The sequence below is a fragment of the Globicephala melas genome, chromosome 12, assembly GCF_963455315.2.
Source record: "Globicephala melas chromosome 12, mGloMel1.2, whole genome shotgun sequence".
NCBI lineage: Eukaryota > Metazoa > Chordata > Mammalia > Artiodactyla > Delphinidae > Globicephala > Globicephala melas.
Window position 1 is genome coordinate 45,111,713 of NC_083325.1, and position 27,275 is coordinate 45,138,987.

The 27,275-nt window shown below is 39.4% G+C and overlaps 1 protein-coding gene and 1 pseudogene across 2 annotated transcripts in view; both read left to right on the top strand.

Annotated features, from left to right (window-relative positions):
- Positions 1 to 3,857: 3,857 nt before the first annotated feature.
- Positions 3,858 to 27,275, top strand: part of PSME4 (proteasome activator subunit 4) — a 97,980-nt gene continuing 74,562 nt past the window's right edge. For both annotated transcript variants that reach the window (XM_030877216.3, XM_060309168.2), the window contains exon 1: positions 3,858 to 4,110. In XM_030877216.3, coding sequence (XP_030733076.1) covers positions 3,869 to 4,110 — 242 coding nt within the window. In that variant the 5' untranslated portion in view covers positions 3,858 to 3,868. The remainder of the gene's footprint in view (positions 4,111 to 27,275) is intronic.
- Positions 5,173 to 18,222, top strand: LOC115864219 (acyl carrier protein, mitochondrial pseudogene; annotated as a pseudogene).

The window sequence follows — 27,275 nt, forward strand, 5'->3', positions numbered from 1 at the left end:
TTCTGGGGCTTCCAAGAAAAGTGATTATAGGCTGTTTCCTAGAGGAGTCTGATAAGAAGTCAATGTCTCCCTCAGGGTCTGACCGAAAGCATACTGGGTTGTTATTCTTTGGCAGAGTATCCTGAGCACTAAGAGATTAAAAAAATGCTTGGGAGTTGGTCTGAGAAAATTAACCCCAGACTTTGGGTATTGTCTCTAATGATAAGTAGCCTAGGTCTTCCAGAGAAATTTAAGGTCTCCCACCTTTCTCCCCTGAAGAGGTATGAATAGTGTTTGCTATTAAACTTCATATAGAATAACAGAAAGAGACTTCATCCCTTTTGCTCCAACAATTCTTTCGATTTTTCCAGTTCGGACATCCATTCGCAGGGAAACTGAGATCACCTGGAACTGCTTTGAAATCTTAAATCTAAACATTCCTGTTGTTCCATATCCTTTGCTTAGGCTAATCCTTTCATGTTGTTCTTGTACCTCATCAGGATCTGAGTCCCCTGACCTCTCTACTCTCTATCAGCCCTCTTCTCTCTTCTTAGACTTCAACCAATTTAGATGTTAACCATTCTCTTTCAAATACTCTCAACTCCACGATCTCTACTTGTTCAATGAGATAATGTAGATAAAGCACAGGCCGAGAGAAGTGCTCAAGAAATGGCAGCTAAAACCACTACCATCACTACCACTAACATACATAACATTCTCTTGCTTATTTGTCAGTCTATCATATCAGCCTGTACATCATACAGTCCTGGGCTGGTAAACATTACTGGAGAAAGTCACTAAGTTGTACAGACAGATGGTGGTAAATTCATGCTTCTGGCCTTAACTGCCAACCAATTCTGTTTCTCTAATCAGTTTTCTGAATTTTGAGACTATTCTAAACCTTCTCCAATCTCCTCAAATCTCCTATCCACCATGTCCTCGCACCATTCTCATTTTCTTGCTTCACAGGAAAAGAAGAAACCAGGAGAAAGAACTTCAACTTCCAGGCACTTAATCTGCAAACCTTTGTGCTTTTTTTTTTTTTTTTTGCGGTATGCAGGCCTCTCACTGTTGCGGCCTCTCCCGCTGCGGAGCACAGGCTCCGGACGCGCAGGCTCAGTGGCCATGGCTCATGGGCCCAGCCACTCCGCGTCATGTGGAACCTTCCCGGACCGGGTCACGAACCCGTGTCCCCTGCATCGGCAGGCGGACTCTCAACCACTGCGCCACCAGGGAAGCCCAAACCTTTGTGCTTTTGCATCTCTTCTCCCCTGCTTTCCTCCTCTGACAACGGAAGGAGAGTACGGTTTACTGCTAAGGGCCAATGACTCCATATTCTCTCCTACTCTGTCATCTTCATCCACGTATCTTCAACCTGTCTCTCCACTGGTGCCTTCTCATCAATATTTAAACATATCCCAGCTTCACACAACTACTGAAGCCCGTGCGCCTAGAGCCCGTGCTCTACAACAAGAGAAGCCACCACAATGAGAAGCCCGTGCACCACATGAAGAGGAGCCCCCACTCACCGCAACTACAGAAAGCCCGTGCGCAGCAAAGACCCAAAACAGCCATAAATAAATAAATAAATAAATAAATAACATATCCCACCTTCAAAAATTCCTCTTTTCATTTCAGCTAACATTTTTCTCTTGTTCTTCCCACTCAAACTATCAAAAAATGTTGTCCACCTTCGCTGTCTCTATTTATTTCCCACTCATCCTTTGTCACTGTAATCTGGTTTCCATCCCTACACTCCACTGAAACTGTTCTTATCTGCTTTATCAATAACTCCAATAAACCATTCTTAGGTCTTATCTCATTTGACCGCTCAGTCACCTTTGGTATAGTTAATCAATTCCTCCATCTGAAAACTCTTTTTTAAAAAGCCCACTTTTCTAGAACGCCTACCTCTCAGACTGCTTCTTGTGAGTATTCTTTGTGGTCTCTCTCTTTCTTTATCCATCCCTAAATATGGAGTTCTTTTAGAGTTTGGTTCAGGGCCCTATTCTTTTCATACAGTTAAACTAATTAAACAAGGAGGCCATTAGACTAAGGTGGCTCTAATGCTTTGGTGGCCTACTTAAGCAAACCAAAGTCTAAGTGTGTAAATGCCTCAAGATTATGAAATCTAAACACTAAGGACAACCAATCACAAACAGCTAACTAGGCTTTAAGCTGTAGCCAATTAAATAATTTCCTTTCTTTGCTTCTGCACCTTCTTTAAGTCTTTCCCCTGCCTCCTATTGGTGCTCCTAACCACTTCTGGTTTGGTGCTGCCCAATTCCAATCAATTTTTGCTCAGATAAACTCTTAAAATTTTTAATATGCCTCCATTTATCTTTTAATGATACTCTATATCTCATTCCCTCCAATCCATCTATATGCTAATCCGTATCCATTTTTAGATGGCCCTCCTGATCCATACAAGAAAATATTTTCCCATCCCTTAGGCATTCTGCCTCCATAGCTGTTTCTGCTGTGTTCTCTCTCTGTTTCCCAAGCCAGAAATCTGACATCCTGACTTCTCTGTTTCACACTTCACATCCAATCAACTACCAAGCTCAGGCCATTCTTGCTGAAACAGCTCTCGAATCATTTCAACTGACATGCAGCCCACCATTATGTCACATCTCCTTAAGGGGTCTGCCAGTTTCCAATTCTGTCTGTTCTAATCCATTCTAATCCATTCTCCACACAAAGCCAGAGTGATTCTTCAGAAATGTAAATTATATCATGCCACTGCTATGCTTAATTTTTCCGCTTCCTGTTGCCTTTAAGATAAAGCTCTAAAAACTTCCTAGCATGTCCTTCTCAGTCTCAATTCTTCACTCCCCTCTCTGCAAGCAATCTTCAGTCATTATAAACTTTGAATTCCTAGAGTGCATGCTTGCAGCCTGAGCTCTCCCCCAGCTGAAATATACCTTCCCCTCTCTTGTTTTCCTAACAAAATTTGCACTCAATCCTTAAGCTCAACTTTATGCATCATTTCTAGGAAACTACCTGACACCCCTCCAGTTTGAAGTCCTCTTTAGGTGTTCCCAAAGCATCCTGTACTTATCTAGCAATTAAGAGCAGTATTGTCTTGTAATTGCTTATTCCCTAGTCAATAGCTCCATGTGGCTGTTAAGTCCAAGGAGGTCAGAAACCAGGTGCTCTTAAATTTTCCATCTCAAGGGCCTAAAAGGAGTGTCTGACAGACAGTAGTTCAATTAATATTTGTTGAATGAATTTGTTGAATCCCTTTCTTTGGAATGAGGGCGGCCAGGAGAATGCCAGAAAGACGGGGGCTTAAAGGGCACACAGTAAAAAATCTATCAGCAACAAGTGGGATGGACAGAGTACCTAGGTTTTTCCATGAACGTGGCATGGGGGACTACGTGGAGCGCCTGGTCCGAGGCCACGGCGACCACACGCTCCCGAGGGCAGACGCAGGTAGCGCGCGACCCCACGCGAGGAAGGACAATAGCTTGGAATTCGGCCTCGAGTTTCCGGTGGGACAGCCTCGAGCTCGACCCGTGGGACCTGGGGATGGGGGCTCCGACCCGGCCCACAGCAAGAAGGCGCTGCACCTACGGTCGCTGTCGCCGTCGCCGTCTCCTCCGACGTCGTCGCCCCGCCCCGCCCCGGAAGTGACTTGAGGCTCGTCCGGAACCTCCGGGCCCGGCGGCTGCAGCGTCACCAGCCGAGCTGGTGCGGGGCGGGCGGAGCGGCCGCTGCAGCCGCCAACGAACCGGGAACCGCGCGGGGCAAGCAGCGCGCCGGCCAGGGGAGGGGGCCCAGCGATAGGGCCGAGGGCGACGACGACGCGGAGGAGGCGGAGCCCGGAGAGGGGTGGGGGCCGGGGAGGGTTAGGGTGGGAGGGGGTTGGGGGGGGTGTCCTGGTCTCATGGAGCCGGCCGAAAGGGCGGGCGGCGGGGACCCCTTGGAGCCGGGCGGGCGCCCCGGTCCAGACCCGCGAGGCTTCGTCCCGCAGAAGGAGATCGTCTACAACAAGCTGCTGCCCTACGCCGAGCGGCTGGACGCCGAGTCCGACTTGCAGCTGGCCCAGATCAAAAGCAACCTGGGCCGGGCAGTGCAGCTCCAAGAGCTGTGGCCCGGGGGCCTCTTCTGGACCAGGAAACTCTCCACGTAAGTGTGCCGGGGCCTGCAGGATGGGCCGGAGGCAAAGGCTTGGGTGTGAAGGCGTCCGCGGGGGGTGGGGGGGAGGCTCTTTGTCCGCACCGGACCGCTGGACCCTCAACTCTGCCCCGGTTCGGGCGGATCGTTTCTGTGCAGTCATCCCAGGGTCGCGACCGAAGCCTGGGAAGCACTCAAGCTTCCTCCCTGCCACTTTCTTACGGGATCTCCCTGGTTCTCACCAGCCCTCTATGTCCTTCGCAGCTGCTTGTCCCCAAGGTTTCGGGTTGTTGTCTTCTGACATTCGGGGCCCGGGGGAGCGTGAGGGCACTGGACCTGCAGGGAAAGAGAGGAGCGGTCCCCCAGGGGTCCTCCTTGGACCTTTGCCGGTGGCGGGAGGGAGCAGAGAGGATTCGTCTTTGGGCGAACAACTCGACTTTTCCTGGTGTTGACTCCAGTTTTTTCTTACCTTACGGTCCCTGCCTCTTCCTATCCCTCAGTTCGCGTCTAGTAACTTTCTGAATGGGAAGGAGGCCGTAGGGAACTTCTAGGTTCTGCTTTTTTTTGGGCCTTCTCAGTCTTTGTGGGTTTGATTGAAAAGACTGTTTTAAAATCAGCCCTCAGCGCATTCTTGGGCTGTGTACTAGACGTTAATGTTGAGAATGTTGAGTCTTACAACCTCGGGAAAGTGTATGTTGCTCCTTTTATGACATTTCCTTTGGAAATGTGCCATACTAAGGAAAATAGAGAAGGAAGCTGTCAAGTTGTCCTGGGCGTTATTAGTATCGGGCTGGTGTTAATTTTTGAGCTGCTCAGATGAATATAGATTACCTAAATCAATCTCAGTTGTTCTATTCTTCTTTTGTTACCTTTTTTTTTTTTTTGGTATGAACTGGCTGCAAACTACAGTGCCACTGAAATTAGGGGAAACTGAGTACAGTTGGGGGAAAGGTTAGAGACATATTTGCTAGATGGGCATCTTCACTGTGTCAGAAGAACTTTTTTAAAAGAGAATTTTGCTGTATCTTGTTTGGTTGGCTATACATAAAATCTGGTAACATTGTATGTTCATGCATGTCGGTATGGGTGGCTGAACACACAAGACATAAATCACTTATCTAATGTTTACCCAAATCTGCTGAGTGAACTGGGTGATGACTCAGGGTTTTGTAATGCAGTCGTCTTTTCTACATTTCCTCACAGGATGATTCTTATCTGCCAATTATTAGGGAGCCTCTAACAAATTTCTCATCTCCAGTTGTCGCTGGTGGTAGCACTAATTACCTTTTTAATTAAAGAGCAAAACTCAAATGCTTAATTTCCCCTTTTCAAAGAGTGACCAAATTTATGTCAAGGTTAACAGCTCCCCTCTCGATTAGAGCTTGAAGAAGTTTGTGGTGTTAGGATCCATAGGAGACTTGGGAAAAAAGAAGTGCAACAGGGAGAAGAACCACTTTTGGTTAAAACAGAAGAATGTTTTATAAATTATTAAAATTCACAGTTTTTTCAGGTGAGCCTCCTCGGTTTTTATGTTACTTGGGCACAGTAAAAATAAAGTTACTTTGTCAGTTCCAGTAATTCCTCATTTTAATCACCGAGATCAGATTTTTCAGAAAATAACCTTTTTGGGGGACACAAACAGCTCCTTTTAGATGCACAGTGTATAAATAAACCAGTGTGTGAATGCATATGTGGTTTGGATTTATTAATGGAGAATCTACACAGGCATAGTTAAGCACTGTTTTCTGACATTTTTATTGTAACTAAGCTTGGCAAATTAACACCTGGAGGTTTATTTATTATTTTTGGCTTTTAGGTATAAGTATCTGTACCTAGAAAGGGCTAAAAATACAGTGGAGACAGTCCTTGGTGTTTAGGGCAATATTGCAGTTACACAGCTTTATAACCTACGAACGTCAAACCATTTATATCTAAGTAACCAGCAAGAAATGCTATCAGATAGAATTTTATTTTGGAACGGTGGTTAAATGCTGCAAGCTGATTCTTGGGATTACGCTATGAGACATTTTGAACTTGGTGGGACATGTTGTGATCTTGGGTGTATTTTTTCTCCTAAGTCATGCTAAGGTGACCTGTTTATAGTTGTGCTTGTTGTTTTTAAGCCTTGTGTGTGTTGCACAAGTTTACATCTAAATGATGCCAAAACATGTGATGATAGCTCTGAGTTACCTTAGTAGTGATAATACTTAGTGCTTTGTAGAAGAATGGAAAGTAGTAATGAAAATAAAATCTAATTTCTCCCACTAGCTCTGTGACTGTGGGCAAGTTACTTTAATCATGTGTTTCAGTATACTTGTGAGAGAAATGAGGGAGTTGGAGTAAATAATTCCTGAGAAACACTCCTGCTCTGGTATTTTATGATTTTATTTTTTATCCTGTAGAGCCTCAAATAAGCCAGTGTGTATCTTTCTCCAACGACTGTTTGATAAGTTTGTAAACTACTGGAAATAGTTGCACAGATCCAGTGCATTCCTGAAGAAGACCAGAGTGTAAATGCTGTTCAGAGACACTGGGACTGGATCCCCGACCAGAAGTATATACATCCCTAATCTGGGTGTCACAGGACTGGGTAGAGTTCTGGTTTAGGAGATACTCAAGAAACCACCCCCCCTTTTTTTTTTAACTTTTTATCTCATTTTGATGGTTATACTTATCTTTTAATCTATCTCAAGACTTGCAGGTCTGTTTAGCAGATCTCTGTGAAGAAGGGTTATTTCTGTGTACTTTAAAAATTGGCCCTGTGATATAATACAAGCTCTCTTGTACAGAGAGCTTAAAGTATTAGTACTGCCTGTTGAAGTGAGATTTTGTGACATCATACGTCACGAAACTAGTTTTTAAGAAGCAAGGAAACAAATTAGAGAAGAGAGGCACAAACTAAATGGTCTTTGAAAAACAGCAGTTAAGACAGCTCTTGGACCCTGAGTGAAAGGCATCTGTAAGTAACTGGTATGGCCTCTGTAGAGAATGAAAGGAGTTGAAGAAAGGTAATCTTGAAGCTCGCTTTTTCTCCCTTGTCCTTCTGGGCCTTTCATGAGAGGCAGTGAGGTCTAGTCAGAAGAAGTTTATCTGTACCTGGTGTTGCCACTCTTATCATCTTGGTCTTGCTTAACCTCTCTTAGCTTTAGAGTCCTCTTTTGGAGAGTGGGAGTGTAGACTACGCATGGTTTTTCAAACCTAAAACTTAGCAGCGAATTGTTTCATAAAAGCAAAATCTTAAACACAAAATTAGATCATTTCTTTCTTTTGTGTTTTTTTTTTTAAAGCAGAATTTTGATTTTAGTGAAGTGTGTGAGTTTGGATTATTATGAAGCAAATTTAGATGCTTTGTTTCAGTGAAAATTTATATTTTCTGCTGTGAATGAAATGATTGTATTATAATGTGTAATGAAATGATTGTGTTATACTGAGGAATCATTTGCTAATGATTAATTTGCTAATTAAACTGTAGCTCCCTTGTTTAATTATTATTAAGAATATTACGTGGCCTTACTTGATAGGAATTGGATTAAACCACATAATGTATTTAATTAGATTATACAACCACTGGAAACTTGTTTAGTCAAAATATACATTATCAAATACACTAACCTCCTTTGTGGAGAGCAATATGTGACCACAGGAGCACCCAAATCCATATCATTTCTATGTTAGAGAAGAAAGAAGAAAATGCTAACCACTAAATCTCAGTGTTAATATTGTCTATTAACATGATGTACTTAATAGAGTAATATTTGAGTATTGAAATTGTGAAGTACACAATAAAGATAAGCTTTTTATTTGTAAAAGAATCTCAAAATCTTGACAAATTGCCACATTCATCAGTGAGAGCCAGTTGGAGAAAGTAGTAGAAAAGGTTTGTCTCTGTTATTTAAGTGGCCACACTCAAAACAGGACCCAAAATTTTGTAGGGAGAAAGTTGATTTTCCATAGGAAAAAACAAAATGCATGAATTGATTGATTTTGGAGAGACAAATTTTCTGATAAAGTTGTATAACAGCACAGTAAGTTATCTTTCACTCTTTTTTCTGTTTTTTTTTTTTTTTTAACTAACATACTAATTTTTAGAGTAGGTTTAGGTTCAGAGCAAAATTGAGCAAAAAGTACAAAGAGTTCTCATATACCTCCTGCCCCTACACATACACACGTTTGATTTTTCATAGCAATGTCAAACATATATTTTTTTAAATATTTGAGGCTCTTCCCATTTTCCAGGGATGTCTCTTTCTCTTTCTTTTAAAACACCTTGTCAGTTTTCTCTTTACTAGTTAACTGGCTATTTCTGCCTGAGTCTCATTTGTCATTGACTATATGTGTGATTCTGATGTGAATAGTTTTCTAACTTTTTTTCTTTGCTTTAAATATTTTTTTATTATGGAAAATGTCAAACATATACAGGAGAGGAAAGAATAATATAATGAACCTGGGTGTACCCATCACCCATGTTCAACAGTTACCAACTCATGGCCAATTAGGTGTCTCCTACCACCACCCCCTTCAACCATTTTTTTTTTGAAGCATATTCTTCATTCATAAATATTTCCAGTATATATCTTTAAGGGAAAAGGAATTAAACAAAAAGTCAATACCAATATCATTATCAAACCTAAAAGAGTAACACTTACTTTGATCAACCTCATGAAGTTGGCTTCTTTGCAGAATTTGTAATTTTACTCCTGAGTTTCCATTTCATTTGCATTGTTTTGTCTGAGGTTCACTATAAACAGACCTCATGGACAGAGATAAAAGAAATAGCTCATTAATGAATATTTTCATATTATGACATCTTTTTCTTCCCCTCTTAACTTTGGAAACATAGAATCAATCCTGGGATAACGAGGACTCCCTTGAATTATCTCTATTTTAAAAATGAAGACACTGAGGTTCATAGGTTAATACATAGCTTGATGCAAAGTAGTAGAGACAGGAGTCTTCTTTGAACAAATTATTTTGTGAGTGCCTTGTATGGGATGGGCACTGTTTGTGTCACTTGGGATATGTCAGTGAAAGAATTCTGCCCTCCAGGGAAGTTCCAGCGTGTTCTTTTTCTCTTAGTGCACATTTTTGTTCATTTAGGACAGAGCAAGCAAGACGTAACTCCATCAAGAAATTTGGGGGAAGGAAATATGAATGCTAAGCGCATTACTTAAAAAAAATTCTCAATCTGACTGGTGTGTTTTAATGCCATAGATTGAGGCACCGAGAAAGGCAGTTAGAAAACAGTAAAACAGTACCATGTGTTTTTCTTTTGAGATCTGAATGTATTACTTAAAAACAATTTCTTGATGAAGTGTTTATAAAATCAAATTGTCTTTGAAGTGTGTGTTCTTAATTGAAGTGAAACAGAGGCAAATCACTAATGTTTTTTAAGGGACCTTTATTAGTAAATAAGTACACAACTTCTAAACCAGTTGCTCTCATTGTAGAACCTGGGAGTTATCTTTATTTATCTATTAAGTGAGACTCATTTCTAGTGAATCTCCCTCCCCACCTCCCACATTTTTTAATATAAAATTCAAATATGTGTTTCCTCTAACGTTTGTAGAGAATTTAGACCAACATCTCATTTGTACTGTGTGAAAAGCAAGCTGAGACATTGTAATAAAAGCAACAGCAAGCAAAAAAACAACAAAAATCCTCTGTATTCATTGATACTGGCCACTGGAATGTTAAAAGCAGCACATACTATAAATATTCCCCTTTGGAATCCTGAAGTTGCCTACTTCCATATTCGGCCCTTGCTTAGCATTTCTTCCCTTTTAGTGCACTTTCTTGATCCCTTATTCATGCTTTTGTATTCTTTGTGTACCTATCTTCTCTCTACTGTGAGCTTTCTTGGGGTCAGAGTCTTCCATATTTACTTCTCCTTCCCTGCACCCACAGCATTTAGTGCAGCAGTATATACATTCATAGGTACTCAGTAATATTAGAATTAACTTTTTTGTTCCTTGTAAACTAAAGCATTATGCAGTTTCTGATGAATTGTTACTTTTACAGTCAAAATGGAGAAAACGAATTTGGGGTGAGATCTGTTTTAATACTGGGTTCAAAATAAAGTGTATATTTAACCAAAGAAGAGGGAAGGAGCAACTTGGTTGAGGAAGAGAATGGTGTGTTTCATAACCCAAAGAGAGAGGGTATGGGGAGTGGGGTTTAACAAAGTTAATTAGAGAAAAGAGCAGATTATTTGGGTTGCATCAGGGAGTTTGAAATTTTCATTTAAAAATAAATCTGTCATTGTTATTGTTAAATATTTAGTGTTTAAAAATGTAGAGTATCATTACTACAATTTTCTGATAGACGAACCATAAAATTTTGGTAGTGGTCATTACCTTTTTATGCTAATTTGGCTTTATTCATAGCACCCAGACCCTAAATTTTAGAGTTAAAAAATATAATAAAGGCTTTTTCCCTTTCTAAGAAAAAACTTAACACCATTGCAGCTGTGAAATGAGTTTGAGAGTAGTATTTTAGTTCAAGTAAGTTGGAGGTTGCTTAAAATATTATTAAAAATGCTTTATAATCTTTTTTTCCAACACATAGACTTTTTTAATTTATTTTTTTATACAGCAGGTTGTTATTAGTTATCCATTTTATACACAACAGTGTATACATGTCAATCCCAATCGCCCAATTCATCACACCCCCCACCCCCACCCCCCCGGCCACTTCCCCCCCCTTGGTGTCCATATGTTTATTCTCTACGTCTGTGTCTCTACTTCTGCCCTGCAAACCAGTACATCTGTACCATTTTTCTAGGTTCCACATATATGCGTTAATATACGCTATTTGTTTTTCCCTTTCTGACTTACTTCACTCCGTATGACAGTCTCTAGATCCATCCACATCTCTACAAATGACCCAATTTCGTTCCTTTTTATGGCTGAGTAATATTCCATTGTATATATGTACCACATCTTCTTCATCCATTCGTCTATCGATGGGCATTTAGGTTGCTTCCATGACTTGGCTATTGTAAATAGTGCTGCAAAGAACATTGGGGTGCATGTGTCTTTTTGAATTATGGTTTTCTCTGGGTATATGCCCAGTAGTGGGATTGCTGGGTCATATGGTAATTCTATTTTTACTTTTTTAAGGAACCTCCATACTGTACTCCATAGTGGCTGTATCAATTTACATTCCCACCAACAGTGCAAGAGGGTTCCCTTTTCTCCACACCCTCTCCAGCATTTGTTGTTTGTAGATTTTCTGACAATGCCCATCCTAACTGGTGTGAGGTGATACCTCATTGTAGTTTTGATTTGTATTTCTGTAATAATTAGTGACGTTGACCAGCTTTTCATGTGCTTCTTGGCCATCTGTATGTCTGCTTTGGAGAAATGTCTATTTAGGTCTTGTGCCCATTTTTTGATTGGGTTGTTTGTTTTTTTAATATTGAGCTGCATGAGCTGTTTATATATTTTAGAGATTAATCCTTTTTCCATTGCTTCGTTTGCATATATTTTCTCCCATTCTAAGGGTTGTCTTTTCATCTTGTTTGTAGTTTCCTTTGCTTTGCAAAAGCTTTTAAGTTTCATTATGTCCCATTTGTTTATTATTGTTTTTATTTCCATTACTCTAGGAGGTGGGTCAAAAAAGATCTTGCTTATTTATATATAGTTGGCTATATTCCCTGTGTTGTTCAATATGTCCTTATAGCCTACTTTATAAATAATAGTTTGTGCCTGTTAATCTCCTCCTACCTGTATGTTGCCCTTCCCCCTTCCCTTTCCCCACTGGTAACCACTACTTTGTTCTCTATATGACAGTTTTCTTTTTTAAGCCAAGGATGAAGTAGAAGCTTTTAGAGCAAGAAATTTTATGAATGCATGTGAGTGCTTATATTTTGGACAGATTCCTGAAGAGCTTAGTTGGCATAGCTTGTGTTCTAAGGGAAGGTAGGTTACTTCCAGAGATCCTAGTTAATAAAATGTTGTCAAATTTCTGTCAACATATAACAAACAGAGGTCCCTAATTTGTGAATGGCAGGAGAAAAGTTGGTATTTAACAGTTTGGTAATGCTTTAGAAGTGTGATTTAGGGACTTTGCTGGCAATCCAGTGGTTAAGACTTCACCTCCAATGCACGGGGTACAGTTTTGCTCCTTGGAGGGGGAGCTAAGATCCTATATGCCTTGCAGCCAAAAAACCAAAATATAATAAAACAAGCAATATTGTAACAAATTCAATAAAGACTTAAAAAAAAAGTGTGATTTAAAAAAAAAAAGCACTCAAAATTTAACCGACAAATATCCAAGACCTTTTCACTTTGTGTTTTGTTTGTTTTTGTTTGTCTGGAGTGTCTCATAATATTTTATCTGTATGTTCATTTATAAGTGTTTATAGAGAATTTTCCAAGTTTTCAGTTATGACCAAAGTGTTGTGAAATCAGTTTAGTAGGTCTTGACCAGTTTGGGTGTGGTTTTGTTTGGTTTGATTTGTTGAATGAGACTAACATTATTAGAGTGAATTTGGAAGTAATAAAGGTGAACGATCATGACCTTTGTTTCAGTTATACATATGTGTTTGTGTATAGTGTATTATGTATTTATTACTGTGGGTTGTGGCCAAAAAAATTTGAAAGCTACTGATTTTACAGGTTTCTTTCAGTACTACAGATATATAATCCACATCTACTTATTGAGCTATAAAGATACAAGAGATGGAAACAAAAAGTTGCAACAGTTTAAAAATATCAGTAACCAGAGGGATTTTACAAGAGAGCATTCATAGATTGTTAAATGAGTGGTATAGATACTACCTACCATTTGTTGAGGGCTCAGAATGTGCCAGCACTATGCGAAGGGCTTTATATTCATTATTTCATTTGATTTTCACAAACATTTAACTGTAGGTACGTTTATTATCCCAATTTTACCATTGAAGAAATGAGTCTTAGTGAGGTTATGTAACAGCCTATTTCCCTGCTGAACACAGGGGCTGTTGCTCTTAACCATGTGTCCAAAATGAGGAAAGCTCCTTGGGCTGTGTTGCCTGGGAAGACTACCAGTGAAGGAGAAACGGCAGCTGAGCTTTGAGATAGGATTTGGTTAGGTACGGAGGAATTTGGAGAAAGCCATTTAATGTGTGGGAACAGAGATGGAGCAAATTGAGCACAAGTGTTAAAAGTCTCTACTCAGACTTTAACTTATTGAAATAATCAGTTGTCTGTCTCCGTTTCTAGGCTGCATGCTCTAGGGCCATTTGTTACTTATTTTATGTTTCCATTGCCTGTTGCCATGTCTGGCCCTTAATTGATACTCAGTAAAGCATTTCAAGAAATGAATGCCCCTTATCCATGCCTCAGCAGAGAAGCAAGTGGGAAAAGAACAGAGGCATTATTAGGTGTTAATATTGAATGACTTTATTACTCTAGAAATTGTCCTGTCAATTTTAGTAAGTCATAAAGGATATAACTGACATAGAATATGCTGGAACTCTTGTGTTGTTCAGCCTGTGGTGGATGGGGGTAAAGAGAAGCATAGACCTCAGATCTCTCTGTTTAGTGCCTTCCATCAGAAGTAACTACACTTGGTAAAGATGATACATCTGGTTTTCAGTGTTTTGGAAACCTCTCAATGTTTTAAAGTCAATTTGTTTAATTTGGTCAAATATTTATTGTTAGTTTGGAGAGTTTTGTTTTGTTTTGTTTTTTAAATAGAACTAGCCCTGATGAGCTGTTTGTAATTACTTACATCACTGTATTTCTCAAGGTATACTTATACATTCAATCAGTTGAGAAAATGTTTCTCAGTGTTCACCTTGTTTCATCTCTGGTTAGAGCCAAAGGTTAAATAGGTACAGAGGCATGGTCCCTGCCACCATGTAGATTTCAGTCACCTAAAGAAATAGAATAATGTATTACATACATAACTATAGTATGAGATAGAATGTGAAAAATACTCAAGTTTGGTATGAGCTGTAAGGGGCAGAGAGGACAAAGATAGCACTTTTGATTGGGACATCAAGAGTATTTTCCTCTCAGGCAGGCAAAAATACCATTCCAATTCCATTTTATACTCAGTGCTTCAGGATGAGATTAATTTCTGTAATGAATTTTAACATAAGTCTTATTTTCTGTTTTTTATATTCCCCACCAATATGTCAAACAATTTGAGCTAGGAATTCATTGTTCAGTATGCTTGTACACTTGTGTAAACATGTAAATACAAAGATACCTACTAAATATTATTTGTAATTTTAAAAAATAACAGGAATAACATAAATGCCTAAAAAGAGAAGATTGAGGAAATCATTATTTTTATAATGGAATATTAGATAGCTATTAAAAAGAATATGGCCAATCCATATTTATAGGCATTGAACAGCGTCTTGACTTTTCTATTAAGTGAAAAAACTAAGTGGTAAATAATATCTATAGTATCGTTGAATTTATGGTTTTTTTTTCTTTTTTTTTTTAAAGAAGATGTTGGGGGTAGGAGTTAATTAATTAATTTATTTTTGCTGTGTTGAGTTTTCATTTCTGTGCGAGGGCTTTCTCTAGTTGTGCCAAGTGGGGGCCACTCTTCATCGCGGTGCATGGGCCTCTCACTATCGCGGCCTCTCTTGTTGCGGAGCACAGGCTCCAGATGCGCAGGCTCAGTAGTTGTGGCTCACGGGCCTAGTTGCTCCGCGGCATGTGGGATCCTCCCAGACCAGGGCTCGAACCCGTGTCCTCTGCATTAGCAGGCAGATTCTCAACCACTGCGCCACCAGGGAAGCCCCGCATTTATGTTTTTATAAAGTATATACATATGTACATTTGTATATAAATAAAGTCTAGAAGGATACTATGCAGGCTGTTAACAGTTGTAGACAACAGTTTCAAATTTGTATGCTTGGTGTACTGTTTGAACCATTTAAATAAGTATATATTGCTTTCCTGATAAAATAATAATAATCTCCCCCCCCCAATAATATTTTCCTCTCAAGTCTCAAGGATGCAACTTATAGTTGGTTTAAAAAAAATAAAAAAGAAAATGTATAGGTTTATGGGACCATCCACAGATTTCCAGCATGGCTAGATACAGATACTGAAGGAACATTGTCTTATTATCCATCACTTAACTCATTGTTTATCCTCTGGGTTGACCATTTTTTTAAATATTTTTTTAAAGGCAAATATCTTAAGGTGTATTTAGCCTCATATGTAATTAAAGAACATAAATTGAAACAGACTGTATTAGTATTATATTTTTAATGATTTTAACAGAGTTTAAAAAGCATATATTGTGCTCTAGTCAGTCTGCTAAGGTGCAGTGGTTCTCAAACATAGTGAGACATCTGGGAAAGTTATAAAAAACAACTGGTACGTGGAAGCCCATTCTAGAACAATTAAATCAGAATATCTTTCATGCACATTCATCAATTATCCATCACCATAGCCTTGTGAGAAAACCCAGGTTTTACAAATGCCTGGGAGGTTAAATGACTTGCCCAAGGGACTGACATAGAGCAGTTTGAATTCTCAGCAAACTTGTAGAACCATGCTGTTCCTGCTTGCTTGGCTACTGTGTTGAAATTCATAAATATTCTGTCTATCCAGAGTTGATTATAATGTTGGGAATTGCAAAACAAGTTAGCATGGAAACATAAGACATCCTCCACTTTATATAACACCTTTGTTCCCATCGTTCCAACCAGCAGCCATGTTTGTTTGTTTGTTGTTGTTTTGGCCCCACTGTGCGGCAAGTGGGATCTTAGTTCCCCGACCAGGGATCCAACCCCCGCATATTGGAAGGGTGGAGTCTTAACCACTGGACCGCCAGGGAAATCCCATTGTGTTGGTCTATCCCCTTTTTTCATCCTCAGTTTGACTTTTTAGAGGGGAAATAGAACAAGCAGTGTTCTTTTGGCTGTGTCTTCTTGTCACAGAAGTTTGCTGTTCTCTCTGTGTTCCTCTACCTAGAGCTGTTTTTTGTGCCTCTTGCCGCCTCTTTCCCCAAATGCTCAGATTATCTTAACCTTGAGTTTCCTATTCAGAGTCATGATACCTCTCTATTCTTTCAAGATTCGGTTCAATAATCACTTAGGTATGATGAAACTTTGGTTAAAAAAAAAATCACAAAACTCTGATAAAACTGCATTTATTCCCCTCCTTCAGTATATTACCTAGTTTTCTGAGTACATGTCTCCTCACATCTGATTGTGAGTTCTCAGCCTAAAGGAACTATTTGGATCATACTCTTGTGCTGTACATGTCATTTGCTCTAGAAATGCTTTTTGAATCAATAGGTAATTGAGTATAAAGAGGAGAGGTGGGCTTATGAGAAAAACCTGCATTCAATCTGTTCACTTACTGTTTCTAGCAGTGAGAAGCTGTATTGGCATTTTTTTTTTTTAATTAAAAAAACTTTTTTTGGCTGCGTTGGGTCTTCGTTGCTGCGTGCGGGCTTTCTCTAGTTGCGGCGAGCGGGGGCTACTCTTCGTTGTGGTGCTCGGGCTTCTCATTGCGGTGGCTTCTCTTGTGGAGCACTAGGCGTGTGGGCTTCAGTAGTTGTGGCACTCAGGCTCAGTAGTTGTGGCTTGCAGGCTCTAGAGCTTAGGCTCTGTGGTTGTGATGCACAGGCTTTGTTACTCTGTGGCATGTGGGATCCTCGTGGACCAGGGCTGGAACCCGTGTCCCCTGAATTGGCAGGCGGATTCTTAACCACTGCGCCACCAGGGAAATCCCCATATGCATGCTTTTAAATGATTTGGTTTCTTTTTATTATACTTGTTTAATATTTTCTAATTTACATTTTATTATAATCAGACTACTTGGCTAGTATAATATTCACATGTTAGAATTAAGTAAGGTTTTCTTTGTGGCCTATTTTACAACCAGTTTTTATAGGTGTCCCACAAAAAATTCAAAAGAGGGCATAGTTTCTGTAAGCTCACAATTTTTATTTGTATCTTCTAAAGTCAGCTTTATTAATTACATAATTCTAATTACCTTTAGTGGAAGTCAGATTGAAGTGGTAAAGACACAGTAATTGATTTTGTTGCTGCTATACAGGACATAAAGTTTCATTTTCTTTTTCAAGACTATATAATAGTATTGTATAATTTTATCAGGAGATGCGTAATCCCTGATTTTCTCTTTTTGTGATGTTAGTAACTGTCCTACATCTGTTAGATATTGCAAAATGGTGATACCTTTTATTCTTCATGAACTTAGTGAATTTAAACATACATTGTAGTTAATTATCGTGATTCATGGTTTCATTTTTGGCTGGTGAGACCTATACAACTTGACTCCTATGCTCTTTATTTTTTATTTTTTTTGGCCACTGCACAGCTTGTGGAATCTTAGTTCCCCCACCAGGAATTGAACCCGGGTCACAGCAGTGAAAGCACCAGAGTCCTAGCCACTGCACTGCCAGGGGATCCCTTCTGTGCTCTTTTAAGTAGGAGTTTAGTAGATTTTTAAATTAAGATAATAGTAGAAATGCAGAAATATTGATTACTTGATTTTAAACATACAACAGAGGTTGATATGAAATGTTTTTACATGTTAATTTTAATTATAATAAATTATGCCCGTTTACTTTAGAAGAGTTTGAATGAACAGAGGTATATAGAAGAACATGAAGTAGTTTGACCATCAAGAGGTAACACTTTAGCGCCGTGCATCCTGGGTCGGCGTAGCCATTGCGGCTCGTGTCCTTTGCGCCTGTGTCCTTCGACTGCCTGCGGCCTTCGCGCCGCTGCCCAGGCTCCCCACGCTGGCCGCGGCCCTGCCGCTCAGCACCACCCTGTTCCCCTCGGGGGCCCGGACGAGGCCTGGGGCTCCGCAGCCGGCCTTTGTACTTGCACAGGTTCCAGGTGAAGTTACACAGCTGTGCCACCAGTATAGGGACGCACCCCCTTTGACATTAGAGGGAATCAAGGACCATGTTCTTTAGGTCTTGAAACTCTATGACAAGACTGACCCAGAAAAGCTCTTAGTAAATTCCCATTTTATGAAGGACCTCGGCTTAGACAGTTTGGACCAAGTGGAGATTATCATGACCATGGAAGACGAATTTGGGTTTGAAATTCCTGATCTAGATGTGGGGAAGTTAATGTGCTCACAAGAAATTGTAGATTACATTGCAGATAAGGAGGAGGTATATAAATAAAATATCAGACCCTTTTTCTTCACTGAGAGAAGACTCAGAAGATGCTGGCGAGTGTCTGAAAGTGAGAATGCATTTCTGCATCATTGCTGACTGACAGAGTAACTCTGTTTAGACTTGTACTTAAATTATCTTGTGTTTTTTTGCTCTTTGAAAATAAATCTGTAAAACCAAAAACAAAGAAAAAAGGTAACACTTTATAGTGTTTATTTTTATTTATTTTTTGCGGTACGCGGGCCTCTCACTGTTGTGGCCTCTCCTGTTGCGGAGCACAGGCTCCGGACGCACAGGCTCAGCGGCCATGACTTACAGGCCCAGCCGCTCCACGGCATGTGGATCTTCCCGGACCGGGGCACGAACCCGTGTCCCCTGCATCGGCAGGCGGACTCTCAACCACTGCGCCACCAGGGAAGCCCCTATTTTTTAATTTTAATGCATGATTGTTTCTTTTTTATTTAGTTACATATTGTGAATGTTTTGTATCCTGATTTTTTATATATTACATTTCACATCCATAAAAATTCTTTGAAAACAATTTTAAATGACTACATTGTAGTCTAAAGGCATAAACCACAATTTAACAAACCATTCTCTTATATCAGACTTCTAGGGTTTTTTCAGGAAATTTTTATTAATTGCAAATGTGCACTTGAAAAGCTTTTTGGTATTTTGATTTTGATATTCTGAATTTTTATTTAAGACATATTGCTAGATGTGACATTGAAGGAAAAAATCATCCATAAATACTTTTAAGTACTTTCAATGACAATATTTAAATTCTGGTTTTTAAAATTTCAAGCTAAAGTTTCATTTTTTTGCCTTGTAAGTAGGACTACTCAAAATAAAACACTTAAGGTTAAATTTCATTGCAAATGTTGTATATGTTTTATAATAACAAATAGTCTTAATGTTGCTCTGAAATGATGTTAATTTTACTTTACTGATGGATATAGAACCTTAGAAACCCAGTGACTGCCTTGAAGAAAACTAACTGATGAATGACAGAACTTGTATTGAAAACCAATATTTTTAGCCTCTAGCCAAGATCCAATTCTTAGTTCATTTCAATAGTGCTGTATAATTTTATACTTTACTTAAATTTCCTTCGATATATAATAAACTTGTCTTCAGGATATATAGTAGAAAGAACCTTGACAGCATTGTACATTTCGTTAACTAATTGCTGTTCCTGGCATGCCACTGTCTTTCTTTACTTGCAATTAAAAGTTAAAGTATTTGGGACTTCCCTGGTGGCGTAGTGGTTAAGAATCCGCCTGCCAATGCAGGGGACACGGGTTCGAGCCCCGGGAAGATCCCACATGCTGCGGAGCAACTAAGTCTGTGCACCACAACTACTGAGCCCATGTGCCACAACTACTGAAGCCCTCACACCTAGAGCCCGTGCTTCACAACAAGAGAAGCCCGTGCACCGCAACGAAGAGTAGCCCCCGCTCACCACAACTAGAGAAAAGCCCGCGCACAGCAATGAAGACCTGATGCAGCCAAAAATAAATAAATAAATAAAATTTTTTTAAAAAATTAAAGCATTTGATTAATACACTTGATTAATTCACTGTAGGGTTGTGAGGAGGAAGCAGTTGAAAAATGCTTTTGTATTATCTTTTACTGTTTTTTTTTACCCCTACGGGAGGATGGAACATAATGACTTGTCATCTATATATTCTGGATAGTTTAAGAAAATATCCTATTCAGAAGTTCAATCCTGAGTGTTACCGAGGTTTTCAAGTATTTTAATAGAAATTTTTAGTCGTAAAATGTAATGTGCAAATTAATTGGAAAAAGAGAATGGACTGTCTCTAAATATGGTGTAAAGCAGAATTCTTGAGCATAAATATATAGAAAAAACTGGAGTCGTTTTTGTAAAATGGAGACTCTCAGCCTCCATTCTCAATATTTTTTAAAATTTCCTTTTTTTTTAAAGAAACAACTTTGCTGCATTTAACACTCCCAGTATTTTCGATGGACTAGATTTAAGATGGAGCCTAGGAATGTGCATTTTAAACAGTCTAATGTCTAATAGACATTTACTAGGTAATGTCAAGCAGTTTTTCCAGAGTGGTTATACCACTTTATACACACATCAGTAGCCTATGAAAGGTCTGGTTCCTCCATGTTCTCACCAAAACTGGGTATTGTTGGGCTTTTTAATTTTAGCCAGTCTGGTGATATGAAGTGGTACCCTATTGTGGTTAGTTTTTCCTTTTTTTTTTCTTTTAAATTTTTAAATTTAATTCAATTTTTTTTTATATACAGCAGGTTCTTATTACTCATCAATTTTATACACATCAGTATATACAAGTCAATCCTAATCGCCCAATTCATCACCACCATCCCCACCCCCGCATGGCTTTCCCCCCTTGGTGTCCGTACATTTGTTCTCTGCATCTGTGTCTCAACTTCTGCCCTGCATACTGGTTCATCTGTACCGTTGTTCTAGTTTCCACATACATGCCTTAATATACGATATTTGTTTTTTTCTTTCTGACTTACTTAACTCTGTATGACAGTCTCTAGATTCATCCACGTCTCAACAAATGACCCCATTTCGTTCCTTTTTATGGCTGAGTAATATTCCATTGTATATATGTACCACATCTTCTTTATCCATTTGTCTGTCAGTGGGCATTTAGGTTGCTTCCATGACCTGGCTATTGAAAATAGTGCTGTAATGAACATTGGGGTGCATGTGTCTTTTTGAATTATGGTTTTCTCTGGGTATATGCCCAGTAGTGGGATTGCTGGATCATATGGTAATTCTATTTTTAGTTTTTTTTTTTAATCTTTAAAACACATACGTTTATTTTTCATTCACCTGATGTTGGCGCTGGGTCTGGGAGACTCTTCCAAGGGTTGGCTCAATGGTAAAGGCTGCTTCGACCTATTTTTAGTTTTTTAAGGAACCCCCATACTGTTCTCCATACTGGCTGTATCAATTTACATTCCCACCAACAGTGCAAGAGGGTTCCCTTTTCTCCACACCCTCTCCAGCATTTGTTGTTTGTACATTTTCTGACGATGCCCATTCTAACTGGTGTGAGGTGATACCTCATTGTAGTTTCGATTTGCATTTCTCTAATAATTAGTGATGTTGAGCAGCTTTTGATGTGCTTCTTGGCCATCTGTATGTCTGCTTTGGAGAAATGTCTATTTAGGTCTTGTGCCCATTTTTGGATTGGGTTGTTTTTTTAAAATCGAGCTGCATGAGCTGTTTATATATTTTGGAGATTAATCCTTTGTCCGTTGATTCGCTTGCAAATATATTCTCTCATTCTGAGGGTTGTCTTTTCATCTTGCTCATGGTTTCCTTTGCTGTGCAAAAGCTTTTAAGTTTCATTAGGTCCCATTTGTTTATTTTTGTTTTTATTTCCATTACTCTAGGAGGTGGATCAAAAAAGATCTTGCTGTGATTTATGTCAAAGAGTGTTCTTCCTATGTTTTCCTCTAAGACTTTTATAGTGTCTGGTCTTACATTTAGGTCTCTAATCCATTTTGAATTTATTTTTGTGTATGGTGTTAGGGAGTGTTCTAATTTCATTCTATTAAATGTAGCTGTCCAGTTTAACCAGCACCACTTATTGAAGAGACTGTCTTTTCTCCATTGTATATCCTTGCCTCCTTTGTCCTAGATTAGTTAACGATAGGTACATGGGTTTATCTCTGGGCTTTCTATCTTGTTCCATTGATCTATGTTACTGTTTTTGTGCCAGTACCATATTGTCTTGATTACTGTAGCTTTGTAGTATAGTCTGAAGTCAGGGAGTCTGATTCCTTCAGCTCCTTTTTTTCCTTCAAGACTGCTTTGGCTATTCGGGTTCTTTGTGTCTCCATACAAATTTTAAGATTTTTTGTTCTAGTTCTGTAAAAAATGCCATTGGTAATTTGATAGGGATTGCATTGAATCTGTAGATTGCTTTGGGTAGTATAGTCATTTTCACAATATTGATTCTTCCAATCCAAGAACATGGAATATCTCTCCATCTGTTGGTATCATCTTTAATTTTTTCATCACTTATAGTTTTCTGCATACAGGTCTTTTGTCTCCCTTGGTAGGTTTATTCCTAGGTATTTTATTCTTTTTGTTGCAATGGCAAATGGGAGTGTTTCCTTAATTTCTCTTTCACATTTTTCATCATTAGTTTATAGGAATGCAAGAGATTTCTGTGCATTCATTTTGTATCCTGCAAGTTTACCACATTCAAAGATTAGCTCTAGTAGTTTCCTGGTGGCATCTTTAGGATTCTCTATGTATAGTATCATGTCATCTGTAAACAGTGACAGTTTTACTTCTTCTTTTCCAATTTGTATTCCTTTTATTTCTTTTTCTTCTCTGATTGCCGTGGCTAGGACTTCCAAAACTATGTTGAATAATAGTGGTGAGAGTGGACATCCTTGTCCGTTCCTGATCTTAGAGGAAATGCTTTCAGTTTTTCACCATTGACAATGATGTTTGCTGTGGGTTTGTCGTATACTACCTTTATTACGTTGAGGTAGTTTCCCTCTATGCCCACTTTCTGGAGAGTTTTTTATCATAATTGGGTGTTGAATTTTGTCAAAAGCTTTTTCTCCATCTGTTGAGATGATCATATGGTTTTTATTCTTCAGTTTGTTACATGGTGTATCCCATTGATTGATTTGCGTATATTGAAGAATCCTTGCATCCCTGGGAAAAATCCCACTTGATCATGGTGTATGATCCTTTTCATGTGTTGTTGGATTCTGTTTGCTAGTATTTTGTTGAGGATTTTTGCATCTATATTCATCAGTGATATTGGTCTGTAATTTTCTTTTTTTGTAGGATCTTTGTCTGGTTTTTGGTATCAGGGTGATGGTGGCCTCAGAGAATGAGTTTGGGAGTGTTCCTTCCTCTGCAGTTTTTTGGAAGAGTTTGAGAAGGATGGTGTTAGCTCTTCTCTAAAAGTTTGATAGAATTCACCTGTGAAGCAATCTGGTCCTGGACTTTTGTTCATTGGAAGATTTTTAATCACAGTTTCAATTTCATTACTTGTGATTGGTCTGTTCATATTTTCTATTACTTTCTGGTTCAGTCTTGGAAGGTTATACCTTTCTAAGAGTTTGTCCATTTCTTCTAGGTTGTCCATTTTATTGGCATAGAGTTGCTTGTAGTAGTCTCTTAGGATGCTTTGTATTTCTGCAGTGTCTGTTGTAACTTCTCCTTTTTCATTTCTAATTTTATGGATTTGAGTCCTCTCCCTATTTTCTTGATGAGTATGGCTAATGGTTTATCAATTTTGTTTATCTTCTCAAAGAACCAGCTTTTAGTTTTATTGATATTTGCTATTGTTTTCTTTGTTTCTATTTCATTTATTTCTGCTCTGATCTTTATGATTTCTTTCCTTCTGCTTACTTTGGGTTTTGTTTGTTCTTCTTTCTCTGGTTCCTTTAGGTGTAAGGTTAGATTGTTTATTCGAGATGTTTCTTGTTTCTTGAGGTAGGCTTGTATAGCTATAAACTTCCCTCTTAGAACTGCTTTTGCTGCATCCGATAGGTTTTGGATCATCATGTATTCATTGTCATTTTTCTCTAGGTATTTTTTGATTTCTTCAGTGATCTCTTGGTTATTTAGTAACGTATTGTTTAGCCTCCATGTGTTTGTTGCTTTTTACGTTTTTTCCCCTGTAATTGATTTCTAATCTCATAGCATTGTGGACAGAAAAGATGCTTGACATGGTTTCAGTTTTCTTAACTTTACTGAGGCTTGGTTTGTGACCCATGATGTGATCTATCTTGGAGAATGTTCCATGCGCACTTGAGAAGAAAGTGTAATCTGCTGTTTTTGGGTGGAATGTCCTATAAATATCAATTAAATCTATCTGGTCTATTGTGTCATTTAAAGCTTCTGTTTCTTTATTTTCATTTTGGATGATCTGTCCATTAGTGTAAGTGAGGTGTTAAAATCCCCCACTATTATTGTGTTACTGTCGATTTCCTCTTTTATAGCTGTTAGCAGTTGTCTTATGTATTGAGGTGCTCCTGTGTTGGGTGCATATATATTTATAATTGTTATATCTTCTTTTTGGATTGATCCCTTGATCATTATGTAGTGTCCTTCCTTGTCTGTTGTAACATTCTTTATTTTAAAGTCTACTTTATCTGATATGAGTATTGCTACTCTTTTGATTTCCATTTGCATGGAATATCTTTTTCCATCCCCTCACTTTCAGTCTGTATGTGTCCCTAGGTCTGAAGTGGGTCTCTTGTAGACAGCATATATATTGGTCTTGCTTTTGTATCCATTCAGCGAGCCTGTGTCTTTTGGTTGGAGCATTTAATCCATTCACGTTTAAGGTAATTATCGGTATGTATGTTCCTATTACCATTTTCTTAATCGTTTTGGGTTTGTTTTTGTAAGTCCTTTTCTTCTCTTGTGTTTCTCACTTAGAGAAGTTCCTTTAGCATTTGTTGTAGAGCTGGTTTGGTGGCGCTGAATTCTCTTACCTTTTGCTTCTCTGTAGCGCTCTTGATTTCTCCATCGAATCTGAATGAGGTCCTTGCCAGGTAGAGTAATCTTGGTTGTAGGTTCTTCCCTTTCATCACTTTAAGTATATCAATCCACTCCCTCCTGGCTTGTAGTGTGTCTGCTGAGAAATCATCTGTTAACCTTATGGGAGTTCCCTTGTATGTTATTTGTCATTTTTCCATTGCTGCTTTCAGTAATTTTTCTTTGTCTTTAATTTTTGCCAATTTGATCACTATGTGTCTTGGCGTGTTTCTCCTTGGGTTTATCCTGTATGGGAATCTCTGCGCTTCCTGGACTTTGGTGGCTGTTTCCTTTCCCATGCTAGTAAAGTTTTCGACTATAATCTCTTCAAATATTTTCTCTGGTCCTTTCGCGCTCTCTTTTCCTTCTGGGACCCCTATAATACCAATGTTCTTGCATTTAATGTTGTCCCAGAGGTCTCTTAGGCTGTCTTCATTTCTTTTCATTCTTTATTTTTTATTCTGTTCCACAGCAGTGAATTCCACCATTCTGTCTTCCAGGTCACTTATCCGTTCTTCTGCCTCAGTTATTCTGCTATTGATTCCTTCTAGTGTAGTTTTCATTTCAGTTATTGTATTGTTCATCTCTGTTTGTTTCTTCTTTAAATCTTCTAGGTCTTTGTTAAATGTTTCTTGCATCTTCTCCATCTTTGCCTCCACTCTTTTTCCGAGGTCCTGGATCATCTTCACTATCATTATTCTAAATTGTTTTTCTGGAAGGTTGCCTATCTCCACTTCATTTAGTTGTTTTTCTGGGGTTTTATCTTGTTCCTTCATCTGGTACATAGCCCTCTGCCTTTTCATCTTGTCTATCTTTCTGTGAATGTGGTTTCTGTTCCACAGGCTGCAGGACTCTAGTTCTTCTTGCTACTGCTGTCTGCCCTCTGTAGGATCCGTGTGGATCTGTGTGGAGATCCACAGATCTGTGGATCTGTGTGGAGGCTATCTATGTGGCTTGTGTAAGTTTCCTGATGGGAGGGACTGGTGGTGGGTAGAGCTGACTGTTGCTCTGGTGGGCAGAGCTCAGTAAAACTTTAATCCGCTTGACTGCTGATGGGTGGGGCTGGGTTCCCTCCCTGTTGGTTGTTTGGCCTGAGGGAACCCAACACTGGAGCCTTCCTGGGCTCTTTGGTGGGGCTAATGACAGACTCTGGGAGGGCTCGTGCCAAGGAGTACTTCCCAGAACTTCTGCCACCAGTGTCCTTGTCCCCATGGTGAGCCACAGCCACCCCCTGCTTCTGCAGGTGACCCTCTAACACTATCAGGTAGGTCTGCTTCAGTCTCCCCTGGGGTCACTTTTCCTTCTCCTGGGTCCTTATGCGCACACTACTTTGTGTGTGTCCTCCAAGAGTGGAGTCTCTGTTTCCCCCAGTCCTGTCGAAGTCCTGCAATCAAATCCCACTAGCCTTCAAAGTCTGATTCTCTAGGAATTCCTCCTCCCATTGCTGGACCCCCAGGTTGTGAAGCCTGACGTGGGGCTTAGAACCTTCACTCCAGTGGCTGGACTTCTGTGGTATAAGTGTTCTCCAGTCTGTGAGTCACCCACCCAGCAGTTATGGGACTTGATTTTACTGTGATTGTGCCCCTCCTACCATCTCATTGTGGCTGCTCCCTTGTCTTTGGATATGGGGTATCTTTTTTGGTGAGTTTTGGTGTCGATGATTGTCCAGCAGCTAGTTGTGATTCTGGTGTTCTCACAAGAGGGAGTGAGGGCACGTCCTTCTACTCCGCCATCTTGGTTCCCGTCCCCTATTGTGGTTTTAATTTGATTTTAGTGATGAACAATGATGTTGAGTATCTTTTCATATGCTTATCAGTCATGTGGATGTTGTCTTTTGAGAAGTGCCTTCCTGAGTCTTTTGCCCATTGTTTATTTGGTTGTGTTTATTATTGATTTGAAGGAGTTCTTAAGTAGTTTGGGGGAGTACTTTGTCAGATGGTGATATGTATTCCAAATATCTGACTGGGCTTTTTTATTTTCAGTGGTGTTTTATTGTGAATAGAAGTTCCTGATTTTAATGAAGACCAGTTATTAATTTTCTTCTTTTAGTACTTTTTGTGTTCTTCAGAAGAAGTCTTGGCCTTTTTTTTTTTTTTTTTTTTTTTGCGGTACGCGGGCCTCTCACTGTTGTGGCCTCTCCTGTTGCGGACGCGCAGGCTCAGCGGCCATGGCTCACAGGCCTAGCTGCTCCGCAGCATGTGGGATCTTCCCGGACCGGGGCACGAACCCATGTCCCCTGCATCAGCAGGCGAACTCTCAACCACTGCGCCACCAGGGAAGCCCTTGGTCTGTGTTTTGAGAAATGCTGAGGCAGGAATCACTTTCTGCTTGGCAAGAACTATTTGCTGTTGACAGGGCAAATAGGTTTCTGAGTAATCCCCCTAAAATCTCTAGTTTTGTCAGCAGTTCTAGCTCCTCTAAGAATCCCTGGGTTTGTCTCTTCTTTTCATAGTATTAAATTTTGGACTCTATGAATTTTATGTCCCTAACGTTTACACAATTTATACTATAGTAAAAAGGCTTGTAGGTAAATTAT